The 20,433-nt window shown below is 41.6% G+C and overlaps 1 protein-coding gene across 2 annotated transcripts; it reads left to right on the top strand.

Annotated features, from left to right (window-relative positions):
• On the top strand, positions 1-20,233 carry kcnc4 (potassium voltage-gated channel, Shaw-related subfamily, member 4). 2 transcript variants are annotated; one of them, XM_017417562.3, is made up of 5 exons: positions 1-1,223; positions 12,173-13,109; positions 13,638-13,814; positions 14,523-14,547; positions 18,038-20,233. In XM_017417562.3, exons 1-5 carry the CDS (start codon positions 627-629, stop codon positions 18,045-18,047), a joined length of 1,746 nt encoding a protein of 581 aa, XP_017273051.1. In that variant the 5' UTR covers positions 1-626; the 3' UTR covers positions 18,048-20,233. The 2 variants fall into 2 exon arrangements, with proteins under 2 accessions (XP_017273051.1, XP_017273050.1); XM_017417561.3 differs by lacking the exon at positions 14,523-14,547 and having other exon boundaries at positions 2-1,223.
• Positions 20,234-20,433: the final 200 nt, after the last annotated feature.

Raw genomic sequence — 20,433 nt, 5'->3', positions numbered from 1 at the left:
GCCTGTTGTTCGCCACTCAGTACAACCGGGCCGAGGCGCCAGGGGATGTTCCTGCACATCTGGCGCGCGAGCGGAGCGTCTCTTTTTTTGTTGTTTTTCATTTTTACGCAAGATTAAGGTGGGCGGCAGCGTGATTTTCTTCATGAGTGGAGAGGAGGAAAGTTCTCAGGGACAGCTGTGGATGTGTTGGGTACGATCCGGAAGAAAGAAGGGAGGTCGAGTTGTTTCAGGCGCGTCCTGCTGCCGTGCGTAAAGGGCCGGAATTTGGACATTTTTAAAGGACATCTCGAATAGGACAGGGGAAATAACTGGGCTGGTGGATAAAAATTAGACACAACATGTGGCTGAATCGTTGTAAGTCACCCCTCTTTATTCGATAAAAGCACCGAGCCACCACCTGTGTTTCCAGGAGGCTGAGTTTTCTTACAGGTGGTTTTCACTTTCAGTCGCTCTGGACTTTTTTCTCCCCCCACACTCTCTGACAGCTTCAACGCGTCCACACATGGGTCAGCACCAGGACATGGCGGCGTACATTTCCTCATCTTTTTGACTCTTTTTTCCCCCCTCTTTTCCTCTCTCTGCGAGCGGACACAGCAGTTGGACAGAGGAGAGCGACCAGCCTCTAGATGATCAGCTCGGTGTGCGTTTCGACTTACCGAGGGCGCAAGTCAGGAAACAAACCTCCGTCCAAATCATGTCTGAAGGAGGAGATGGCCAGAGGCGAGGACTCGGACAAAATCGTCATCAACGTCGGCGGCACAAGACACGAGACCTACAAGAGCACCCTGAGGACGCTGCCGGGGACGCGTCTGGCGTGGCTGGCCGAGCCGGACTCGCACGGCAGCTCCGACTCGGACGCCGAGTTCTTCTTCGACCGACACCCGGGCATCTTCGCCTACGTGCTGAACTACTACCGGACCGGCAAGCTGCACTGCCCGGCCGACGTGTGCGGCCCGCTGTTCGAGGAGGAGCTCGCCTTCTGGGGGATCGACGAGACGGACGTGGAGCCGTGCTGCTGGATGACCTACCGGCAGCACCGCGACGCCGAGGAGGCCCTGGAGATCTTCGAGCCGCCGGACCCGGAGGACACGGACGAAGACAGGGACACGCCGCGGCGCTTCGGCATCGAGGACTGCAGCGACAGGTCCAGGGGCTGCTGCGAAGTTTGCCGGCCCAAAGTCTGGGCCTTGTTTGACGACCCGTACTCCTCCAAAGCAGCCAGGGTGAGTTCTGTTTGTTTGCGTCCCCGAAAGAAAGAAAGAAAGAAAAAAAGCGCACGCAGGGTCCAAAATCAACAGGTGTCTCCAGGGAGGTCCAGGTCCAACAGCACGATGAGTTCTGTGACATCTGAACATAAATAACAAGTGAAATGATGGCATTAGTCTGACACATTGGTTCCCAGGGCCACAAAACAACAGCAGCAGCAGAAACCTGTGACCCCAACAACCTGTAACTCAAAACATTTCTAATTAGGCCAATTAGATCAGATCAGAGTCAGTTTGTTGTCATTGCTCATGTCACAGGTACAAAGCAACGAAATGGAGATTGTATCTAACCAGAAGTAAATTTATAAAAAGTTAAAACTGGACTTTATTTCTACAGAACTGAAGTCCAGTTGTTGTTGTTTTGTAATACTTGTTGCATTTGCCAAGTCCTGGATGACTGACAGTCTACACCAGGATTGAACTTAAACTGTAATTATATCATATGGTACACAGATTATGACTATGGCTGTGTAATAATTAATAAATAAGGACATAATGACCATAACGACCATTAAACTGTTATTATTTATTTATAACAACACATTTTAGCTCTCATACCAATTGTGGCCAAAAGATTCTCTTACCAATCATTTCTAACCTGAAGTTTGTTTCTGGAAATCATCTCAAGACCCTTGTATTTGATGTATTCGGACCCACAGTGGGGCCCTGACCCTAATTTGGGAACCCCTGGACTACAGGACATCAAGGCTTTGCTTTAGCCCCTGTGGTGAATCTGATATTGTGCTTTCTTATGTTAAAAGTAATCAGCAAGAAAACTTTAAAGTCAGAAAAGTTTACTGTACGTTGGGGGGAACGTGGTGTTTGTTTATCTGTTGTTTTGGGTAAAATTGATTTCCTTGTGGTGCCTAAACTTTTAAAATGTAGCCCACAGAAGCTTTATTGGAGACGGAAACCGAGTTTTCTAAAATCTGAAGACGTGATTCTTTGTCTGGAGATGTTTTTCAAGGACACGTCGGGTTTCTGTCCACAGTTTTTATTTTCACCTCAGTTTAGTTGACTCCTAGCTTCAAATCCGCCCATCAGTGAGGTTTTATCTCGTCTCAGCTCCCTGCAGCCACTTAAAGTGTTAAAGTAGCAAAGTACTCAAACGCTTCACATATTGTCTCTCGCGCTGCTTTGATCATATTTATTTCCACATACAGGGATTTATGAATTTACTCTGCGGCATTTATTTAACAGCTGGTGATTGTTTAACTGGACGGAGTCAAAGTGGGAACAGACACAACTGGACCCGGATCACGAAGCGAAGGGTTTCCAGCACCACGTTGTTCCTCACGTCCAGACGTTTTCATGTGCAGATATCACAGATGTTTATTAACAAATCTAAACAAATGTGATGCTTACACTGCTGCAAGTCTTCTGAACGACGGGGATTTGAAGTTGCTCTGCAGGACAAACTGTGCTTTTTTTGCTTTTGGAAACATAGTTTTTAAAAAGTTCTCATTGGTGTTTAACAGACAACACGTACTGCTGTATAACCCTGCAGTGAGGCAGCATCAGTTGTCTCACAAAAACTAATCTAAAGACTAAACTAAAGACAGTTCACAGATGAGGAGCATTAGGAACTAATAAATGTGTGTTATCAGTGTCGTTATTTCTTACAACTAAGTTGCATCACATGAAAACGGTAAGGGGATGGATAGATTTTTGACACTCTAAAGTTTTGTTAAATAACAGCAGTGTTAGAAATTAGTTCATAACACAAACCAAACACAAACATGGCTGTCATTATTACAAACGCTGAGCTCATGTCTGGTGTGGTAGTAGCTGAAAGTCACCCCCGACACGCCCTCTGAGCGCCAGCAGATCGCCCAGGATCTCCGTCTAAAACTGAGCCTTGCAAGGCGACGGCCGATTTGCAGTCCTTCTAAGGAACGTTGGCTTCATTATAAGGTGAATGTGAGCGCCTTGTTAGGCACAGCAGAAACATCACTGCTCATAAAGAGCGCTGAGGTATCCAGCAGCTCGTAAAAACACAAGACAACAAACTGCCAGCAGGTTTGTTTCAGAGGAACACAAGGTTTCTGCTTCCCTGTAGTTGTAATTTAACTTGATTTAACAATGTCATAATTTTTATTATGTTTTCTTGACTCCTGATATGGAAAAACTTAAAACTAACATTGTTTTTTAACATGACCATATTAATTTGTTATGGAAGATCGATAAAACAATAGATCAGTTAATAGATATAGATGTAAAATGAATAAAAATCATAATTCTATATAAATATTGCTAAACTCAGTTGACTTTGGCCCACTTTAAGATATTAATCCTCACTCTTATTTCAAAGTAAGATGTGTATTTTATAGTTTTATTATTATTATTATCTATATACTCCTCTTATAATAATGTGATCTCAGTTATGTTTTTAAGAGCAATGAGATCCACTCTTGTTTAGTTGAGATAAAATAGACGTGGATGTGTTGTAAGTTGATCTTGAAACGGCTTTCATTCTTTACACCGGGATTTTATTCATCTGTAAGCTTTTGAGAGTACGCTATATGCCTAATGGCTCAACAGCAAGAGCTGAAGGGCGCTTATTGAAGTAAATGTAAAAGCAGGTATCAAGTGTCACCAGCAGCAGTTGTCAGGCGAAGAGCCAAGAGAGAAATTACATTTAGCTCAGAGCGAGAGAGAGAGAGAGGGCTGTTTTCTCTCTGATATTTGTTTGTCTGTGTGCGGCGCTGAATGGTGTATTCAGAAACTCTCTGTTTAGCAGAAGTATAATGTAGTTGCTGCACGCCAGTCACACTCTGCAGCGAGTGTTTGTTTTAGCTTTTGGTCCAGGTGGCGTTTGCAGGCTGCTACCGTGGAACAGCAGACGTGTCTGAGTCAGAACAACTGGCCGAGCGTCGGTGTCGCCTGCGGGACGACCTCTGCTGTGCCTGACAGTTCAGCACGTCTGTCTTTCGGCGCTGAATATTTGCCAGTGAGTCAGTCCAGATTTGTGAGGTTCTGCAAATATCAAGTGAATCTTCCAGTGAAGACAGACCCGTATTGACCCAGCCGTAATGCTCTCTTCATTTCCTCTGCAGACAGCGCATGTATGTATGTTTACTCTGTGTGTGCGTTCTGAGAGCATGCTCTCTGAGAGGATGACGGGAGACATTCTGAGGGACTCACATTATCTTTATGGCCTTTTTATTTCAAAGAGCTCCTGAGCTCAACTCAGGTAATGCGATTCCTAAGAGCCGTGGGGAAGTTAATCTGTCCATCATGAAAGCCACATCCTTTTAAAGACCAATCAAGATTTTAGGTAAAGTCCGCACAGGAAGCTGCGATCCTGAGGTTAGCGCCGCTGTCCGGCATGTGTCCGTAGCAGCTTTAAAAGCGGAACAGTTGGACGTGACGGAACAGAAACCAGGTTAACTTTCACACCGTCTGCGACTTTAAAGTGTTGACTTTCAGCTTGAAGCTATTTGTCTTTAAATCTGATTAACTTCCTGTGAAATATATCTGCAAGCACTTGCACAGGTCTCAGTTACCATGGCAACTTGAGTCAATCATGTCTCAAACATGGCTGTCACCCATCTTACTGTACTCCAGTCCAGTTTTTTGAACTGTTCATTGTCACACGCTTCATGATTTGCCTTTTTAAATTGCTGTTTGAAAGTAACAGTAGTGATTTTATTTCTTTATTATTTATTTTTAACTCTACACAATATATATCATTTGTGTGATTACTGCTTTTTAATGAGTCGTTTAGAAGAAATACAAATTGTCCATTCTTTATAATTCCTAATCATCCGTTCACCCTTCCATCTGATCTCTAGCAGTCATTAGGTGAGAGGGCGGTCGAACCCTGAACAGGTCTGCAGACCACCACCACGGGGCACACAGTGTCAGAAGGTGGCTTCAAGACTCACATCATTTGCACTGATTAAACAGCATCATGTTTGTTATGGTACATCTCAGGTTCTTCAGATCTGAAGAAACATTAATTCCCCCCAAAAAACTCCCTCCATTTTCTCTGACTGCTTGATCCTGTGCAGGGTTGCAGGGAGCACTAACTCCTGCGGTCACCCGGATGGGTCTCCAGTCCATCACAGGGCCACACATCAAAATCACACCTAAGACTAATTTGGAGTTAATCTACTAGGCATGTTTCTGGACTGTGGGAGGAAACCAGAGTACTCAGCGAAACACCCACGCATCCTCTCCAAAAATTATTTTATTAAAGTGTTGCACGGCTGAAATAGTATTTAGATCTCTGTGGTTTAGATTTCCAGAGACAGATGACAAATTATATGTCTGTATGCAAATCAATTAAGAACGCCTAAAAGTGGGGGAGGGTTTGATAGAGTGAAAAGAAAACAGTATAAGGACATATCATTTTAATTAACATACTAGAGAGAACATTTCTAACAAAAATGATTCCTTTTTCAAAGCATCTTTGCACCTTGGGGTATCATAAAAGTTTTGCAAAGCAAACTCTCTGAAGATAAATGTTTAAACAGTACAGACATAAGAGAGTCCTAATGAGATGCTTGAGGTGTTCGCTGATGATGAGCAGTATTAGTTTCTGCTCCGGTGTGAATGATGCTGATAATCCAGCTCTGTGGAGGAGGTTCCTGCTGCTGTACACTGATCCTACATGAAGCTCTATTACAGCTGAGAATGACAGATCGCCTCTCAAAGAAACAGGACTTAAACCTCCTCCGATAATTTGTCTGGTTATGCATGATAATCACCACCATTTTTTTTTCTTTTTTCTTTTTTGAGGGAGATATTTTTGGCTCTGTGAATTTATGAAATATAAATGTCTGATAATGAAGTCCTCCGCAGACACCCAGGAGAAATGCGGCTGTCAGACTGAGCAGTGGAGATTAATTCTCCGTCCTCAGGTGCACAGGCTCTCAGACATGAATCAGTGTGACATGAATTCCTAGAAAATGAGCGGCGGCTGATCCCGCTCCCTCTGCAGAGCGCTCAGTAGGCTTGTTGCCCGTACTGGTGCCTCAGCATGATGCTCAGCAGCTTGAGGTAATGACTGTGATGGGACACCAGCTGTTGCACGCTGCCTTCCCAGCCTGCTTTGCTCCCAGCTGGGACCGGCCAGCTCTCTCCTTTGGGTACCTCTGATCCGACACCTGATGACAGTGGATTCCTGTGTGTTCGTACGTGTCACTGTATTCTGCCTCTGTGGTGAAAATAGAGATTCTCTTTTCAGCAGATTAAATAAGACACAATTTATTCCCGTTTCTTTAATTGAATCTTTGCAAAAATGATTACACAGTTTGACATAAAACAGCATTTTATCACCAACAAGGTGTTAGCCAATAGCTTGGCAGGCAGTAGATGAAGAGCTGAAGGATGATGCGTCTCTCAGGTTTTGTGTCGGATCTTCGTGTCTTCGCAGGACTTTCAGAAACCTGAAGAACTGTTGATCAAAACCAGGAACGCAGCATGAAAATCTGGCTCTTGGTGGAGTCCCCATGCTCACATGATCAATATCTCTCACATACTGTATATTTTCCATCCCCTTTTTATTCTATTTTTATTTAGGGCCCCTCTCTGCAGTGGGTCCTGGGTGGACAGACAGGTCCTGCGCCCCGGATCAAGACCACTTTGAAAAAGATTACCAAAAAGTCTGGTTTCCTCTTAGCAAAGGAAAAAGGGCTGATCTAAAACTTTTGAATGAGGTTTATTAGGATCTTAAAATTAAACCAAATAGAAGACAAGCAAAAATGAAGAGAACACAAGTTAAAAAAAAGCTGAACAGTAGCTAAAAGCTAAAATGAGCAAAACCGTAGCTAAAATCTAGCAAATTAGGACAATGTTTTTGAATGAATTGAAAGAATCTCTGTTTATTTCTATGGGGAATTTTATTTAAAGAAACATCAGATATTTGGAAAACTACAAAAGTTACAAAAAACAAAAGTCGTAGCACACATTTCTCAATCGAGCTGGATGTTTTGATATAGGAATGGTTAAGAAAAAGGACAAAATATGCAGAAACAGTTTGGATTACAAAAGACGCAGGGAAGAAAGTATCAGCAGAAAAACAGAAGTGTGAATGCGGACTCAGCATTTACACAATAATACTGCAGCACAGAATAAATGTGGAATACTAAACTAACAATCTAGAGTTGTAAGCTACGTTTTAAATATTCAATATTAAAAATAAAATCCAATATTAGTTGAGCTATAAAATGAAAACATTATGTGAGCGTTGATGTTTCATCAAAGCAGAGAAACCTTTCTTTTTCTTAGTCTTGGTGGACGTTGAGCATTTGATCATGCACTCAGTCTTCTCCCCGTAACTTTAAATTGATCTCAAAAAGACATAAAAGTAGCATAAAATTGGCGCAATTCCGCAAATTGTACAAAAGTGCTCCAATGTACTGTCCCCAAAAAATTATCCTCTTTCATTGCAGAAGCCCAAGAGACAGAGAGGCAGCTGAAGCTAAGACCGTGACAGAGATGCTGAGGAAAATAAATGTTGTTTTAGTTTTTGTTAAATGTGTGGCATGTGCATCAGCATTTAACCTCAACAGGATTGTATAGTTTGTGCACAGCAGGGGAATTAAGAATCTATAAGTTTGTGTTGGGCCTGGGGAAAATTCCTGCGTGTTTAGCATCACTAGACTCACCAATCAAAGGTGGAAGCAATCTCAGGTGGTAAAAAGACATCACGCCTTTCTCTGCGACATTCTGAACGTGTTTAGAGTTTCCACGACTAAGGTGTAAACCTGATGTTGTGGCCTCCCTTTGTGCTGAAGATTTCTTGGCTCAAGACAAACATGAACACAGACAAATAATGAACCAGATACACAGAGACGTGTGTGTAAGTAGCCGTCGAGCAGACACACATCAGAGGTGTGAGGTCAGGCTGTCGTTTCTTTGTTAGACTCTTTGCTTGAGCCTTTAATGAGCAGAGCAGATTGTTGTTGCGTCTGCCAGGACCTACAGCATCTTCCCTAGCTGCAGATACCCAGCTGTTTAGTTCAGGGATAAACTCATTTGACATTTCAGTAAACTCTGCGCTGTCAGAGCCCTTTAGGCTCATCACAAACCTCTGAACTGCATCAGAGCCCATGGTTTTCATTTGGGGATTGCCACTGTGTTCATTCTGTCTGATTGGGTTTTTGTCAATTGACACAAGGTGTGAGAAGACACTTTTACAAACTCAAATGATTAATATAGGCAGGTGTTTGAGCCACTATAGAAACCTAGCTGCTGTTGAAACATTATGTTTGTAACAATAAGGGTTCATATCAAAGAATGAAACAAGAAACTAAGCTTGATTTTCTTATCTTGGATATTTTGGGAAAGGATTTTTAGGGAGATTTACTGAGACAGGTGCAGTTTGGACTTGTTCTGCCACTAAAGTGGTTTCATTCATTGACTGGCCGAGCGGTGGGGTTGTGGTTAACACTGTCGGGTTTAGATCTTAGCTCTGCAAGCCTCTCTGGGTTGGGTTTTCTCCAGTTTCTTTCCACAATCCAAAAGCATCGTTGCAGGCTAATTCTAATATGGATGCTTGTTTAAATTTGAGGTTTCTGCGTCGGTTTACCGTGATGTTCAAGACTAGAAATCTCATTTCCACCAGGAAAAAACTTCAGTGTCATTCTTTGTTCTTTCAATAAAGCAACAGTAGTTCAATATGTTATACTATGACACAATGTGAGCCACAAGTCTAAGAGGTGTTACTGTCGACTGTCAACACTTAAAGTCCTGTCTGCAGGGTGCTGATTGGTCCAGAACAATTCACGAAATGCTTGAAGTTTCTCTGTTCACAAACGCCACCAGAACTCTGCTGTTTGCTAAACAGTGCCACCATAACAGGTTTGTCCCCAATTCTGCTTTACATGAGCATTACTAATGCATCTAATGCTGAACATACAGAGCATTCAGGTGGTATCTCACTAGGCTGCGAGCAGATGGCAAACGGCATCATGAAGGACAGAATATCTCCCTCTTTCAAAGGGTTCTCAGCTTCCTCCTATGAGTCGCAGAGGCTTGAGTTTTGAACATGTTCAGAAATTTGTACAACAGCTTCATTAAAGTCATTGTTGGCATCTCCAACCTGTCTCAAGAGTGCAAGAGCTGTAGTTTGACTTCTTTACAGGAGCTGTCCTCTGGCAGAAAACATCCGAGTCACATTTCCAGGTCTAAAAATCACACTGATGATAAATAATATTTGTTGAAAAACTGGTCCAAGCCTGCCTGTCTTCATTTCTCCTGTAGATTCAATTGGAAACGTGGAGTCAGCTGCAGAGGTTGGTGCAAAATGAGTGAAACTGGGTAAGATGTGGGCTGGGGTGGACAGCAAAATAATGAAAAAAATAAGAAGGCAGTTTTGCCAGCCGGGCACACAAAAATAGGGTGGGATTTTCAAAACTTTGCCACACGATTACTTGGTCGCAAACAGACTGCAGTTGAAAATTCACAGATTTTCCCACAATTTTGATTCACCAACTAGTCTCCCAACAGTTGCAGCTCATTACTTCTAAACTTAAAACTATTTAGCCTTTAGATTTTTGCTTGTACTCTGAGATTCATACTCAAGTTTAGTTGTTGCACAACTTTTGTGCCTGTATGTCTTGCCCGTACCCACATAGCCTCTTAAAGAGTGTGTAACATCTCTCTGGATTCCCCTAACAAGGTGTGATTAGGGTTTTGTGACGTCAGAAACTATTGGATGTTTGCAGATGGATGTGGGGAAGGAGATGAATGCAGGAGGAGGAAATCGGCGATGGGTTTGATGTAGGGGCGGAGGCTCTGTGTGATGCTGGGGCTGCTGGTGTTTTGTTGTGATGTTGCATCAGGTGATCTGATCACTTCAATAAAAAGGAATGGAAGGGTGGAAGAGGAGATTAATGGGTGGCGATAGAGATGAGGTAGAATGGTAAATGGATGAGAGAGAGTGGGAGGTGATAGGCAGCCTGGGCTGAATTGATTTATTAGGTTTGTATAGACTAAACTGGCTGGTGTGGCTGTGCATCACCTTTAATATCCCTGTTAGATTTTCTTTGCATAAATTATACTAGTGTTTGGAGAATGTATGAGGTGTTTAAACACTATTTATCCTTGGTTTCTTTTGCATTTTGATTCTGTGTTTAATCAAACACAAGTAATTTCCTCTCTCTCCAATACTTCAAGTTATAGCTTTAAAGGTAAAACACGAATGATGTCCTCAAACAACAACAAAATGACTTTAAAAGCAATCTATAAAATAAAAGGATACCAACAAAGATTAAACAAAGATTTTGCATGACCAGTTTTCACTCAGAGAACAAGTTGGATATGACTCTCAGCTACCAACACACCAGATCTGTAAATCTGACTGAGTTATCACTATTTTTGTGTTGGCTAATACCAGTTAGCTGTAGTGGCCATTTTGTATTGGGTTGACTCCAAAAGTTAATCAGCTGCACATGTACAACCTATGATTACTTTGTGAGAGTTCAAATAAAGAACGATATAGTGGTTAATGTGGTATTTTGCCAGCAGACCAATATATTAACACACACGGAGGCAACTACTGCACATGGTTGGTGTCATGGCGGTGAGTGCTAATTAAATGTGTTGAAGGATGCAGGTTTGTGGAAGAAACTGCTACTTGATTTATTCAGTTCAGGATCCTACATGAGACATTTAGAAATACAGTCTTGATTAACAGAAAAATTAGAAGATTGTGAAATTAGAGTTTGTTGATATTAGGAGTTATTAAATGCTTATTAGTTCATGTCCTCATTCAGCCTAATATGGTAACACAATGGGTGATCCACCTACTGATGCTCTGTTTATGTTGTTATAATATCCCCCTGTGAGTTCCTCCCAGGACAGTTTAGTCAGGGCTTTCCTTCTCGTCTCTTTGTCTTCCCAAAGGTTTTGAGGGGTTGTCATGGCTGCTAGCTGCACATCGTCCCCACTACAGAGACACGACAATGTTGTTTTGAACATGAGCTTCAAACAACATGTTCCTATAATTCCAGGTCACAGGACGGTTCTCACTCATTTTGTTTACGCAAATACTTATTTTTTTTTTTTAAAAGAACAAATCCAAAAACACATACAGCTTCATTATTTGAGGCAGTTGAGAATGACTAAGTGCTCAGCAGCCACAGGGACGTTATTTATCCAGCTGCAAAATGAGAACAGTCGGAATGGCGTTTTACATTCAGCCCAGGCTTCAGGTAACAAAGAAGAAAGATCTTATATGAGTAAGCACGCAGCAATAATCCAAACACAGACTGGCTGCTATTGTGGTGATTTCTATATAGCCACTATGTTCAGGTTGGCTCTCAGCCATTATAGAGATTGTTAGAGCTTTACTCAAACATGACTGAAAAACTAAACAAGTGTTGTTATATAAGACATTTAAATGTCTGGACTGCTTGAACCTAAAAAATATTTAAAGGAATTTATTCCTCTCATTTACTTCATTTGTAAATTAAAACGTCTCTGTATCTGCCTCATGCACGTTAAATAACAGCATGTTTGTTGTGTTAGCAAAATGTCTGTAACTCTTTCAGCTTTACAGATTTTGAGCTAAATATTGTTGTTATAATAGCTAAGAACATGTTCTGAGGAAATAAAACATGAACTTTAGCTTTAAAATTTAGGATTAAATATATGATTTGATATTTTATGTAAAAAAATTTCTTTGTTAAATTTTTATCTCCTTCCTGCAAATTAACTTTATTTCTTATCAGATATCTTTGTGCCTTGTAAAAGTTATATCAGTGTGTTCATAATATTAGGTTTTCCTTGTTGTCAGTCACCTGACAGCTTCTGCCTCCCCCAGAAGATGATGCCTGAAAGCAAACGGCTTCAAAGAGTTGATTGGCATGTCTACATCTTTTCATTAATGGTTAGAAGAGAAGAAACAGAAGGTTGTAACCCTACACTGATTAATGTTGATTATCTGTCTTGTTCAGGGAGTGGCGCTCATCTCTCTCTTCTTCATTCTGCTGTCCATCACCACCTTCTGCCTGGAGACCCACCAGGCCTTCAACGAATTAAAAAATATTACGGAGCAAGTTCCATTTGGCAACACAACACAAGAAGTGGAGAGGAGTGAGATGGTAACCAACCCCATCCTGTTTATGGTGGAAGGTGTGTGTGTGGTGTGGTTCACCTTTGAGTTCTTGGTGCGAATCATCTGCTGCCCGGACAAAGTGGTCTTCATCAAAAACACACTCAACATCATTGACTTTGTGGCCATTCTGCCGTTCTACCTGGAGATGTGCTTGAGCGGTTTGACGTCCAAAGCTGCCAGCAACGTGCTCGGGTTCCTCCGCGTGGTGCGGTTTGTGAGGATCCTCCGGATCTTCAAGCTGACACGCCACTTTGTCGGCCTGCGTGTCCTGGGCCACACTCTGAGGGCCAGTGTCAACGAGTTCCTTCTGCTCATTATCTTCTTGGCGCTCGGCGTGCTCATCTTTGCCACCATGATTTACTACGCTGAGCGCATCGGAGCCGACCCCACTGACCCCACGTTGTCCAACCATACGCACTTCAAGAACATCCCCATCAGCTTCTGGTGGGCAGTGGTCACCATGACGACGCTGGGTTATGGGGACATGTATCCAAAGACGTGGCTGGGCATGATGGTGGGGGCGCTGTGTGCGCTGGCTGGCGTGCTGACCATCGCCATGCCCGTTCCTGTCATCGTCAATAACTTTGGCATGTACTACTCACTGGCTATGGCAAAGCAGAAGCTGCCCAAGAAGAAGAAGAAGCACACGCAGAACCTGGACGCCCCAACCGACTCTGCCTCGTTTGTCAAATCGGAAACAAACTCACACATAGACAGCACTCAGAGCGACACGTGTCCGCTGGCTGCTGAGGAGAGTGTCGGCAGGAATCGCTCAGGTACCCTCGATGTCTGGTTAAAGGGCTCGATTGAAACAAAGCGCAAAAACACATTTTTTTCACTGTCTTGATTGGAGGAAATTTGAAAAACTTGCAAGTATTAAACAAAAATAACATGCAATTGTACAGACAACAAAGAGAAATTACATTTGGGTCTTTAATGAGGAAAGCTGATCTTTTAAGTTAATTTTACTCACATTAATAGCTTTCATTTGGCGTTTATCATTATTGAAATCATTCATCTTAAAGAGCCCAGGTGATAAATATTTGAATCAGCTTTAATCTGGTAATACCACAAGGAGCTGCAGTGCTTTTTGACATGTAGATTCTTAGAGTTAGTCTGACAGACGATCTGTGCTTAGCCGTAAAGACAGAAGTGGATTGAATTAACGTCTCAGTCAAATTGGATTTCATCACAGAAAAATGCTGGTTTTATGCAATATACCTCTGTCTTTGTCTGGGTCCTCAGGGGACTCTCGGTAAAAGCTTTGGCATTTATGCTGCTGTGTGTGTCCGTCTTCCTGTCAGACTCCAAGCAGAATGGGGATGCAAATGTGGCCCTTTCAGATGAAGAAGGCTGCAGTCTGACCCAGCCGCTGTCCCCCAGTGAGAAGTGGTCCCTGCGGTGCTCCCGAGGGCGAGGCAAGAATAAGAAAGAGGCCACCTGCTTCCTCCTAACATCTGGAGATCCCAATGTCCACGTTGGTGAGTTACAGACACATCAGTACGTACTTTAGACGTGCATGCTAGCTTTGCAGAGCCATGCTGCTACTGAGGATAAAAATCAAAGGATTACTAAGCTGCGCAAGAGTTTTTACACCCACCAAAAATAAGGTAACAGAAACACAACAGATCTGTTGACGTGAGGTTGTGTTTCGTAGATATGAGCAGTTAGTATCTAACTTGCAGCAGACAGAGGTCAGAGTGATCTCAGTTTGGAGAATCAGGAAGAAACTTTAATGGAGTCAAGATAAAATCTAGTCAGTACAGGATCCATTTAGAGACACATTTCTGCAGCTTAAAACAACTGAAACATTTTACAGTGTCAGTTTTGCATCAGATATTTTGTCGGACCAGGTGCTCTGAACTGCAACATGATACTTGTGGAAAATGTTGCAACAAACTGAGCGTATTCCAACACAAATAGTCTTCAGTGGAAATAACCATCTGATATAAAAGTGGTGTGGTGTTAAACTTTACAGCAAAGGATGGATTTGAACCTCTAAGAAACTTGAGGTTTGAGGTGTTTTAGATGTTGGAAACTTGCTCTTAAACGGACCTTCTTCTGACTAAATGTTAGCCTGAATCACAAAGATGCAGGTTCTTCTCAGTGGGGTGCATCACGCTGCGGCAGTAAAAGATAAACCAAACATTTTAAAGCCTTTTAAGATTTGTGCATTGTTACTCTTCCAGATCTCAGCAAGGGAGCGAGACAAAGGTATTCCATCTGCTACGTCTGCCGCTTCACTTCTTGGTGTTACTAGATCCTACGCACTGCTGCTTTTAATGCTAACTTTAAAAAAACAAACAAAAAAAACAATAACTGAACCAAATTCTAATGTGGTGGAACTCATTTCATCCACAAACAGACAACTGTGGAACCAGAGCGTGCTGGGAAACCAAAACCTCCAACAGGCAGTCATTTTTTCACCGTTCCAATCAATAAAAAATCAATAGAACAGCTTTGTAGCATTAATTGCTTCATTTATCTGTCTGTGTGCGCTGAGTGAAAAAGCCTTCCATCTTCGCTGCCAGTTTTGATTAATTTCTAACACAAAACATCAAAACAGCTTTTGCGTCTGAAAGATAAGGTTCATACAGTTAAGAAACAACGTTCAGGTCTGAGTGACGGGCTCAAGGTGCTGAGTTGGACGGAGACAGACAGAGTCGCTAATTTCAGATACATATTTAAAGACCACCGATGATCTGTCATGTTTTATTAAATGGCTGTTTAAACAAGGGCACAAAAAGAAGGAATTGCAGAGAAATGGTGCCTGAATATCACCACTGAGATTTAATAGATGAGGAATCAGCCCTGGCTTCAATCCCCACATCCATAGCGCAGGTCTGACACTCTTCCTGGACAGGACGGTTCGTTTCCTGAAGCTCGTCCACAAAACGCCAAGCTTCAGCGGCACTGAAGGTATTTTTTTGTAAAAATGCACTTCACTCAGATGCATTTTAGTGCGAGAGCTCATTAGCACATCACTGCTGGAGAGGCAAAAACACAACTCATAAATGGGGCACTTACTGCAGCCCGGGTCCTGAGAGAGCTTCTTTCCCACATGGTTTTTCAACAGCCCATTACATGGACATTATACTTGAATGTATTTCCTGAAAGGCTGATCAATCCCTAAGTGTTGATTAGTGTAGATCTTTTTTTTTCTTTGCATGATATAACTGCATGTTCTGACATGCAGAAAAAATAAACGTTCTCAGTTATTTCTAGCAGATAAATAAGAAGGATGATTTCGAAGGAGGAAACAAACTGCCAGAATAAATAAATACAGACTCGCAGCGACCATTCCTCGTTTCCTCATGATGACTTTGCCAGCTCGTTTTATTGTCATACGAGCTTTATTCTGATAGAAGAGACCAAAATGATGAGCAAAGCCAGAACACCTCCCGCAGAGGGGAGGGGGTTAATTAAATCCGGTGTCTTGTATCTGGTGATCCTCTGAATAACAGCATTTTATTCAATTATAGGCTGATATCGCACACACAACACATTTTAGTCCACATTATTACAACAAAAAAGGGTTAAAGTGGACTTTCAGCATTTTGATTCAGAGCTGTTCTGTCAGAATTTAGAATTCAAAGCCTTTTATATTTTCAAACAAAAGGCTGCTTCTGATATTGCAGCTGCTTTCTGCTGTTAGACGTAAAAAGAAAATGACTCACTGTCTCTGCTCTTAGGAGCTACGCCTATAGGGAGCTGAAATTTCTGGCTAATTCTAGAGTAAAAAGGTGTTGTGATGAAGAGTAAAAAGACAGATGGATGGAGGCCTGAAGATGCCCTCAGATGGTTGTCAGTGACAGGAAATGGACTCTCAGAGTGACAGGAAGAAAATGTTGTGTTGATTAAAGTCATCACAGGGATCCTGTCTGACGCTGAGAGTTGCAATTTATCCAAATCAAAACAAACACTTTCCAAATTGCAAGCGTATTGTGCATAGAGTGCATCGTGGCGTGGCAACAAAAGGCACCAAACGGATGTGCAGACAAGTAGAGAAAATGTCTCCGATGCTCCGGAGAATCTCCATATTCCTCAGAGACTCTTCTAGATGAATTGGATGATTGATTTTTTTTTTTTTTTCACCGATAGGTTTCATCAGCAGCAGAAAACTTCAAAGCAAACATTTCTGTTAACTTTAGAAATTAAGATCTGAAGGATGTTTCCTGCCCGTGAGCCAGAGTTGTTAGTTTGTTAGTAATTTTAGTCGTATATTTAGCATTTATTGCTCACACTCCTCAAGCGCGCTAATGAAGAGACTAATCATTAATTGCAGCCACACACTTCAGTTGCTATGCGAGGTGCTCACTGGGGACTGAACTGCTAATTTTGCTCTTTCAGATATGAAATGTTTTGTGTTAATCAGAGGGCAGCTGAACGTGTCAGTGTCAGTTCTGAATGAGCATCACATCAACACGGACTGTTTGACATCTTATTCAGACACATGTATGGTGTCGGTTCTCCTTTTGCAGCCATAACAGCTTCTCTTCTTTGAAGGCGTTTCCGCAGGAATTTGTGCCCGTCCGGTTCTGTAGAGCATTTATGAGGTCAGGCACTTTTGTTTGGCGAGAAGGTCTGACTTGCAATCCCAGTTCCATTTCGTTCCAGAGGTGCTTTATGGGGTTGAGGTCAGGGCTCTGTGTGGGCCAGTCAAGTTCTTCAACATCAAATTCTATCAAACCAGGTCTTTATAGTCCCTCTTTGTGCACTGAGGCTCAGTCATGCTGGAAGAAAAGGCCTTTCCCAAAGTGTTGCTCCAAAATGTCTGGATAATGGGTTAACGGCTCAGACTGAAACACCTGACTTCAACAATTAACAGGTGTGGCAAAATATCTTTGTCTATATAGTGTATATCACATGTGTCAAACTCCGTTCCTCAGAGGCTGCTCTTCTGCATGTTTTAGATGTGTTCTTGCTTTAAAACACATGCTTTAAAGCAGGGGTATCCAATCCTGGTCCTCGAGAGCCACTATCCTGCATGTTTTTCTTGTTTCCCTGCTCCAACACACCTGATTCAGTGGTTTAATCACCTCTTCATGTTCTGCAGAAGCCTGATAATCACCCATTGATTCAAATCAGGTGTGTTGGAGCAGAGAAACAAGGAAAACATACAGATGGAACTGTCTACACCCACTTCAAATTTCTGACCAATCACAAAATAGTTCTTGGACACCACAGGAGAAAAAAGTTCTGCACAGACGATGTGTTGAGAACAAGCTGCAAAAACAAGGCTGCAAGGAAAAAAATTGCATCATTTTTCTTCTCACAGCTCTGGGAAAGAACGATTTTTTTGAGGTAGTAGCCCTTAGTGACATTAAGGTGGCACTTTCCTCAAGTTGATAACTACTCTTGCTTCAGTAGTAAATCCTCACGCTTTACCTGTTCAACAAGCTAAAACATGTAGAAAAGTTACATTTTCAGCTGTTTTTTCATCCACTGCTATTTGTTTTACACAATCACTAAGTTCACTAACACAAACTGCTGTGGCATCATAATGTAAAGATCTACGACACTTAGATACTAATGGTTTACATCACCTGTCTGATCTCGTGTTAATGTGGTACGCCACACACGCAGCGCGTCTCTTCTTCACTTTCACTGCCACGGCTGAATAAAACTACGAGGATCATTAACACACAAAATTGTTTACTGATTGAGGAAAGCTTTAATAAAGAACGTTTGTGTTTCCTAACAGAGAGCTGTAAAGACATCCTCAGTACCTCTGGAAACTTTTCTCAGCCGGAGGTCACCACTCTGACCTGATGGTGATGATTTGCTTCGAAAAAGGGGGAAAGAAATGAAATCTGCTGTGGCGTTTGTCAAGGAACTGCAGAAATCTTGCAATTCAGGATGAATTATTTTTGTTATTGTTTCTTTAACTCGTGGAACATCAAGCTCTGCAGTAGATATGTACACTCATTTACATTTTGCATGTATGCATGATCCAGCATTATATAATGTACTAGTAAAAATCTGGCAGAAGCTCCTATGTTTGTCATTTAGTGGACACAAAAAAGACATTTTTCTCAGTTACCACTTTGTTGTGTACAATGAGCTCCGACATAAATACTCACAGACAAAGTTGGAAGAAATTATTATTATTTTGAATTGGAGATGTTCTCATTTATTCAAAGTTGCAAATTGTAAAACCAGTATATCTTAATCATTGCACAAACATTAACAAACAAATACCTGACAAGAATTGAAGATAAAAACTGAAAAACTTTGATTCTATTCGTCAATATTTTGGGATCAGGCAGATTTAACAATGTGATATCCCACATTTTTTGACATTGAAAGGATCTGATGACTGATATGATGTCCACATAAGGAACCCATTATTAATCATAATTTTGTTTTAAAGCTAATTTTTAGTCATAATTATATCTACGATTGATATAATTCATAATTTTATCACGTCATGTGTTGTTAGGCATTTTTTTTCTAACTCCAACACATCATCGCTGAGAATAAAATCCATAGATGTTGTTGAGTAAATACTCTGCTGATTAGATTTTTTGTGCCTTTTCTTTTGAGAATCTGCATAAAAATGGATGCTGCTCAACCAAAACGTTGTTTGTATATGCGTGAACATTAGAGGAGTTCAACAAAAGGCAGTTGTGCAGTATTGTCTGGCTGTTAGATCAGCTCTGCGCAGCTGATGCATCATTAGTGGTTGATTCGGGACCAAAATCCAGACTCGATTCGATTACATGGTAGTTTTTTCAGTACATGTTGGTAAAAAGACATCCAGTACAAAGCCATCAGTTCTACTTGGTGAATAATGATGTTTAAATGTCTGCAGTAATGTAATTTAATTTGTTTCTTATTGCTTCTGCTTGCGATGAACCTGTAAAATCCCAAAAGAAGCAGGATTATTGTTTCTTTGCCTGTGGCATAATATGTTCCTCATGTCCTACCATAGTGGCCTTATGTGTAATAAACAAAAGGGAAGTTCATGTTATCGTCTGTAGACTGTTTCTACACTAAAGCTAATGTCTGTTTTTTTGTGCGTAAACACAGCTGAAGTATGTAGCACAGGACAACAGTGTAGATTATTAAACTCTTTAAAGCAACAGTTCAGGTCTTTTGAAGAGAAAGTTTATGAACAACTAATATGTTACCTGTTGCAGATACCGCTTTGATTGACCTCAGTTTAAAGAAATTTGGAGGCTAATGCGGGGCTGGGTATAAAATAAATCCTTTAATCTCCAAAACTTTACAGCAGTTCACTTGAACCCTTTCCACTGCGGTCAGTTTCTAATTAAGTGATTTTATATATTGGCTTTTACCTGTAAGCACATATAACGGCAGCAGCTAGCTGTACCTTCAAGTGCATCTGGGGCACTTCCTATGGAATAAAATATTTCCATGTAATGCAAAACTGACTTCAATTTAAAGGCTTATGAAATAGAGTTCACATGAATTGCTTTGAAATTTTGGAGATGGGCAGAAATCTACTTTAGTGTCAGTCGTGTTTGAACTAGACTTTAGACCAAACAAATAAATAGTTTGGTCTATTTATTCAAACCGAGTTAATTCAAAGAGCTACAGGAGGTAAGTTATTGTTCATACTCTTTCTTTGGAGCCCAACTCCAGAAGATCTGAATTATCTGTTTATTGATGTTTATTCACCATGAAATAGCTGTAAACCAACAATGAAGATTAAATATTTTGATAATTCACCTTTCTAAGCCCCTTTTGTTCCCCTGCCTTATGCTATCAGACAAGCACACAGGATACTATTAGCCCATTATGGGTTGTGTAGTTAACAGTGATGGATTAAAACCCAAACTGTCAGATGTGTGAGAGAATGTGTGATGTTATATCATGAAGGCATGTGTTTCTATGCAGAAATTCAAATAAAACCAATTTCCTCCCCAGTGTTAAAGATTAGCTGATGTCATTTCTGTTTATTTTGGATAAATCAACTGAAGAGCCTCCAGCTGTGCAGCGCCGCCGCTGTGTTAACTACTGTACAGCTATTTATAGCTCAGCCAACAGACTCCACTTTGTGCCTGCTCAGAGCGCTGGAACAGCAGCCGCAGACGCGCCTCCTGCTCTCTCCTGCTCTCTCCTGCTCTCTCCTGC

Source organism: Kryptolebias marmoratus, linkage group LG8 (assembly GCF_001649575.2).
Source record: "Kryptolebias marmoratus isolate JLee-2015 linkage group LG8, ASM164957v2, whole genome shotgun sequence".
Taxonomy (NCBI): Eukaryota; Metazoa; Chordata; class Actinopteri; order Cyprinodontiformes; family Rivulidae; genus Kryptolebias; species Kryptolebias marmoratus.
The sequence above is the reverse complement of the archived record's forward strand: the minus strand, read 5'-3'. Positions and strand labels throughout refer to the sequence as shown.

What these genes read in the sequence shown, in the direction of transcription:
- kcnc4 (XM_017417561.3), top strand. Translation starts at nt 627, where the DNA reads ATGATCAGCTCGGTGTGCGTTTCGACTTACCGAGGGCGCAAGTCAGGA. An exon ending in ACTCCTCCAAAGCAGCCAGG is followed by an intron (nt 1,224 to 12,172) that starts GTGAGTTCTGTT and finishes TGTCTTGTTCAG; the next exon opens with GGAGTGGCGCTCATCTCTCT. An exon ending in TGTCGGCAGGAATCGCTCAG is followed by an intron (nt 13,110 to 13,637) that starts GTACCCTCGATG and finishes TCTTCCTGTCAG; the next exon opens with ACTCCAAGCAGAATGGGGAT.